We start from the raw sequence: 6,217 nt of genomic DNA on the forward strand, positions 1-6,217 counted from the left end.
TGAACAATGGATTTAGCCTTCATCATGGTCCTTAAGATATTCCTCTTCAATCTACTACGGACTTTAGCTGCAAACTGGAGTTGGGTTATCTGGAGGTAACTCTAATTCTGACTAGGATGGCTCAGGTTCAGACTCTTTATCAGGAGCCGCCTGGAATTGTCAGGAACGGTTCAAAGTCATTCAAAATCTTCGGAATTGTTGAAATTGTAGGAATCGTCCAAAATCTTCAAGAATTATCCGGAATCGCTTTGGAATCGTCCGGACTTGTTCATAATCTTTCCGGATTGTCAAGACCCAGCAGAATTCCGAACGATTACAAACGGTACAAACAGTTCCTACCCACCAGAAATGATTTAGATTTTATTTGAGCCGTCCGGAACCAGTTCCTTTTTTGTGTCAACTTGATCTAACTCTATTTCAAACCGAACTGAACTTTTGATAACGACTTCTGTGTCTGAAACTGTTCCATAAACGATATGTGCAAAGTGACGGATAATATTTGCTCCGAAAATACTGAAACAAGAAAGAACAAGAGTATATTCTTAAATTGTTTCAAATTGTGTGGCACCATTTTTTTTTTAATTTTCAAACATTTTTCAAAATCCTATGAATCTCCCATTGTGCATCGAACCGATAGTGTCAAGCGCTCCGTAGCGGCAATTAAACGAACTACGCAAACGTCAACCACCCAGGTTAGCTCACAGGCAGCTTTGTTTACATACATTTTCACACCGAGGGATTATTTCGGGAGCACTGGTTGTGTGTGTAGTCGGTGCAGAGCAGAAAAAAAGTGTAGCTTCTTTTCACGCACGGTGGAAACGTAAATAAACGCAGCGAGAAAAACGAAACACAAACGCCCCACAAAAAAAAACCGGACTCGAGCCCGCATCGCGATGGCTGCCGGCTGCAGCAAATCCTTCACCTCCAAGTACGAGGAAGAAAAGTACTACGATCTGGAGTATGAGGAGTTTTGCAAGAGCTTCGCATTTTCCGTAAGTATCTTTGCTTTGTTTTGTCCGACTGTTGTGGTCCGACTTTCCCGCTAGAGAAAAATTGGCAGCCGTCGTTCGTGTTTGCGTAATCAATCATTTGATTTTGGTTTGCTTTCGCCCCCGCTCTTGGTCTCATCACTGGCAGAACTCATCGACCTGTTGGATTTGCAACGGGTACTACGGGCCGAACTATGAGGAACCGCTGTGCGGCACGTGCCATTCGTTCATCTTTCCCAACCACCCGCAAGACGAGGCAGAGGGCATGGTCACGGAGGTGTCGGACGACGAAGATTCCGGCAACGACGAGCCGCCCGAGAATGGGTCGGAAGCGAAGGACCGTTCCGACGGCGATCCGGACTACGACGATCTGGATCGACCGCGACCGTCGGCACCGCGCAACGTGAACCAGTATCTGGAGATGCTGTCCCAGCCGCGCGAAGCAGACGACGAATCGCAGCGCCAAATCTGCGCCCTGCCGGTCGAGGTGCTGCTGTCGATCTTCTCCTACCTGGACGATCTGTCCCTGTGGAACGCGAGCGAGGTGTGCAAGCAGTGGAAGCGGATACTGGAGGTGCACATCCCGCAGCAGATGTGGAAAAAGTACACCAAGGAGCGGTGGCCACTGTTTCAGCAGATCTCGACCATTCCCAACTGGCTGCATGTAAGTGGCTCGCGGTGGTGCTCAGGGTTCAGGGAAGGATGAAAATGATGCCCTTTTTTTCCTTCACCCACAGATGTACGGTGCACTGATGAACTCCTGCTTCTGCCGCACCTGCTTGATACACATGGCGCACAAGGCGCCGATGCGTGGCCGGGTCAACCATATCCGCGCGAACCGGCTCCGCAACGACATACGGTCGCTCGATCTGGACGCGACCGAGGGCATCGATGCGGTGGCGCTCGACAATCAACTGTTTCACTGGCAGGCATCGATCCTGGGCCCGGCCGGCAGTCCGTACGAGGGCGGGAAGTTTTTCCTGTACATCGTCATACCCTGCTCGTACCCGATGCTGCCGCCCCAGGTGCGGTTTCTCACCAAAATCGTACACCCGAACGTGTCGCGCCACGGGGACGTCGGGATCGATATCATCCAGCACAACTGGTCGCTGGCACTGACCATCTCGAAGCTGCTGCTGTCGGTGCAGAGTCTGCTGACCGATCCCTTCACACAGGTAGGATGAAATGATGGCAAAACGGGTCGGACACTGTATTGATCGTTGTTGTTTTGTTTGTGCTTTTTTTTTTGGGGGCGGGTAGATTTGCATGGAACCCGAGCTTGGCCGGATGTACGAGAACGATCGACCGAAGTTTGAAGCACTCGCACGCCGCTGGACGTGGAAGTATGCCATGTACGAGGTGTTACCACCGGTCGATGGATTCATATAGACACGCCAATTGGAGGGAAAGAGTGCGACGCCAAAGCACTCCCGGACTAGACTATCACTATCTTACACTACTGTACAGTTGTATACCCCTGTCTAACTTAATCCCTAGGTGTAATTTTAGGCTACTTTACGTGCGTGTTGTGCTTTACCGAAGCCGGCCACCGCTTTCGATGTGATGATGAATGGACAGTCAGGAATTGTTTTCTGAGCGGACTTTACGAGCACTGAAGCTCAATTTTGACTCATTTTCATCCTTATTTAGACTTAGTTTAGTGTAGTGTATGTGAAAATGGCTGTACGTTATGGTCATAACTGAATAATAAGCAGATCTTAAAACCCCCTTCTTTTGCCATATTTAAAATAGGTTAAGCTCCCTTCGTCGCAATATCGTGGAAAACTGCTCTTTCTTTCCCTTAAAACGTCTTTAATGTCCATGACCGAACTAAACGCCCCAACAGGTCCCACTCATTTTTGTTTGGTAAACCACAAAAGCACAAAAACTTGAGCCTCAAACGGAGAGCATTATGGAAGGACTGCCATTGTGAAGTACCATTACAGTGGCTGTGGAAAATGCAGTCATTTCAAAGTAAAAGAATGTGTATTGAGTCTGAAAGGAGCGAGCGGGAAACATCACATAGATTAGAGTTACAATAATTTCGATTATTAGATTATTAGAGGCCCATTTCGGAAGAATTCCCAATTAAAATGCCCAACTTGTAGTGTGCATTTTTTGATAATAAATAGATCTAGGAAAGTCCAATTTCTCTCTCGTATACATATACAAACAATTCCATAACGTGCCATCAAGGGAGAGCAGGAATCACGATCGGAAAGCCCGGCATTGTTACATCGATGATTTTGAATTTATTTATTTTTTCTATAGTTTTTTTTTATATATTTTGTGTATTTTTTTTCTCTCTCTCTTTCTCTCTATCTCTCTCTTTGACAGTATCTAACAGTAACTTCGTCCACAGCTTTCGTTAGCTACCTCGGGCTTCTGGTCAGCTTTCACTCCCATCATCCGCACAGTCTCTTGCGAGGAGTTACACAGGGAATGAAAAGATTGTGTTTGTGTTTTGCTCCAGTCCAATCGGTAGTAATATCGTTCGACAGGCCTGGTTGGATACAATTTTTTGAAAATAAGGGGAAGGGGATAAGGGGGGAAGGTGGTTGAGTGTTAAAAACGAGCTAGAAGGGAATAAGACCGTTTGTACATCTAGTGTTTAGAGTATGCGGAAAGTAGTATTGGGGGCTTTGTTTTCGCGTGTTTCACCTTTCCTCCTTTCTTCCTTCATTAATCTAGATTTGGTTTTTGGCTACCCGGTTTGCTTACCCAAACACACACACACGCGCGCACCATCTTGGGTGTGTGGGATTAAAAAGGGAAACTTAAACGATCGTTTCCGCGGACCCAAACACAGTAAAGATAAGCCACCCGAACGTGTTGATGGCGGCGGCCGTACTGAACACGGCCGACCATGATTGCGTTAGTTCGAGTATGTGGCCGGCCAGGTAGACGCCGAGAAAGCCCGGTATTGCACCGACCGTGTTCATCAGCCCGAACACGCTGCCCGAGTGGCTCGGGGCCAGATCCTGCGGGTTCACCGTCACTGCATTGTTGTGCAATCCCGAGAGGCCTACCCGAACCCGGGGAAGAGGATATGTGTAAATATTGAGTGCAAAACGAAACGGATACGGGACTGACTTACCGATAATAATTGACATGCAGGTAAGTGCCATGTTGAAGTCCTGCGTGCGGCACATTAGAAACAGGGCACAGTTCTGCCCCAAGAAGCATAAGCTCTGGACTAGTTTGCGGATGCGCGTCAGGGACCACTGTTTCGCGAGCAGATGCTCGGTGAGCAGCTTGCCGATGAACGTGACCGGGGGAAGCGCTAGCCAGGGGATCATGTTGACCACCCAACCCTGTCGCAAAAAAAGGGTAAAGAAGGTCGTTAAGCACACAAAAAAACCAAGGCTCCGTTCGCATTCGCTTACCTTAGCGTGGGGGAAATTCTCGTGAAAGTACGTCGGCAGCCACGACAGCAGCACGAAGAAACAGTTCATCTCGCAGGCGTGTGCCAGCACGCACGCCCAGAAGCTGCTGCGCTCGAACAGCCGCAACCACGGCACGGCATCCGGCGTGCCGAGCTTCGTGTACATCCGGCTCGGCATCGAAATGTTAATAATCCTGCTCCGGTCCGATGCCATCGTGTAGTAGCGCAGGAAGAGCGTCCACGAGAGGCCCAAAAACCCAATCACCCGGAACGCCGTCGGCCAGCCGAAGTAGTCGAGCAAAAACGAACCCACGATCCCGGTCAGCAGCGTCCCGAGCGCCGACCCGGACGTGAGTATGCTGAAAAAGCTGGCCCGCTCACACGCGCTCAAGTTCTGGCTGGTGATGCTGATCATGCTCGGAAAGTGGACGCCCTGGCAGGCACCGTTGATGATCCGCACGGTCACGATGAACGGGATCGAGTAGGAGGCAAACAGCGTCGACGAGGTGATAATGTTCGGCATCCAGAAGGTGATCAGCGACCAACCGATCGCCGCCAGCAGTATCACCTTCTGGCCGCCGAACTTGTCGCTCAGGTAGCCGCCGAGCACCTGGGTCAGCGTGTAGCCCCAGAAGAACGAGCTCAGCACCGTGCCGGAGTCGGTTTTGCTCCACTTGCGCTCCGCTGCGACGGCCGGCACGAGCAGCGGCATGGTGGTGCGGGTCGAGTACAGCATGCAGGTGCCGGTCAGGAGCGTCAGGAACCAGGTACGCTTCTCATTTCTGCAAATGGACACCCGAAGGGCTTTAGTTACATCCGTCACCAGGTGTGTGCATCGCCTCGTACTTACCTCGTCCATATACTTTGGCCATCGTTCAGATCGCGCAGAAAGGAATACTTGAGCTTTTCTTCCATCATTTAGGCTGCTGCCGCCGGTTCCGCGGTTCCGGTTCCCCACGGTATCGCGGACGCCTCGCACACTCGTTGCCCGCGCTGACGTGGTGCAGGAGTGGGGTTGGGGATGGGGCTAACTTTAACGTTAGCAAAAAATGAAGAGAGCGTTTGCCTCAGTCACACACACACTCGGCCACGGACGACTAGTTGCGGGGAAATCGACACGGTATTTGCATGTTGACGGGTGGTGCTGTGTATCGGAGGTGCCGTCCTCTGTCCGCGGGGCGCTCTCGCTGTGATGTGAAAGTGTTAAAGAATGTTTTCGTTTTTACAACTTTTCTATCGCAGAAACCCGATGCGACGGGGTATACCCGAATGGTGGGAGATCGATGTAAATAAACAAGTAGATGACAGTTCTCGTGATGGCGCTGGTGGCGTTCTCTGTAGTGATTTAAAGAAAGCAGAGTAGAGCTGTCGAAACCGGGAAAGCTTCTTTGAAATGGCGGTTAAAGTGATTCAAATGACCGTTTTTTTAGATTGCAGGGCGATGGACAAGTTGTGCAATTTGTTTAATGTTTAATGTCAATTTTTTAGTACAAAAAACTGTTTTAAGATAATACAGTCTTTCCCCAAGATACGTCACACTCGAGTTATGAGTTATCGAGTTATTTACTTAACCAGTTTTGGTTAAGTGAATTTTTAGTTTTGACAGCTCATACGTCAAATTGGTACAATTTCCTCCAACAATTGCCAAATTCAAAATATAGTCTGAATTTCGATTCCCTGCTAACTATTGAATATGTGCTTTTTAGTTAGCACGTTTTTCCATACACAAATTTTGACATTTTTTCTCGGAAAGCCATGTGCTTTTTGTAATTTGTCGAAAAACTGGTTTTTCGATACAAGCGCATGCTTATTAATTGTCTGCCAACTATCGAGCGTTCAACTA

General features: G+C 49.0%; 2 protein-coding genes across 2 annotated transcripts; one reads left to right on the forward strand and one right to left on the reverse strand.

Annotated features, from left to right (window-relative positions):
• The first annotated feature begins 706 nt into the window (after positions 1-706).
• LOC120902629 lies at positions 707-3,267 on the forward strand. The gene is made up of 4 exons (XM_040311510.1): positions 707-992; positions 1,138-1,653; positions 1,727-2,164; positions 2,250-3,267. The coding sequence occupies exons 1-4, from the start codon at positions 894-896 to the stop codon at positions 2,376-2,378; spliced, it is 1,182 nt and encodes a 393-aa protein (XP_040167444.1). The 5' UTR covers positions 707-893; the 3' UTR covers positions 2,379-3,267.
• A 189-nt stretch (positions 3,268-3,456) lies between these two features.
• Positions 3,457-5,292, reverse strand: LOC120902628 (solute carrier family 17 member 9). The gene is made up of 4 exons (XM_040311509.1): positions 5,225-5,292; positions 4,376-5,156; positions 4,087-4,303; positions 3,457-4,014 (listed from the first exon to the last, which is right to left on the reverse strand). Exons 1-4 carry the CDS (start codon positions 5,290-5,292, stop codon positions 3,767-3,769), a joined length of 1,314 nt encoding a protein of 437 aa, XP_040167443.1. The 3' UTR covers positions 3,457-3,766.
• Between the last annotated feature and the right edge of the window lie 925 nt (positions 5,293-6,217).

This window comes from Anopheles arabiensis, chromosome 3 (assembly GCF_016920715.1).
Source record: "Anopheles arabiensis isolate DONGOLA chromosome 3, AaraD3, whole genome shotgun sequence".
NCBI classification, from domain to species: domain Eukaryota; kingdom Metazoa; phylum Arthropoda; class Insecta; order Diptera; family Culicidae; genus Anopheles; species Anopheles arabiensis.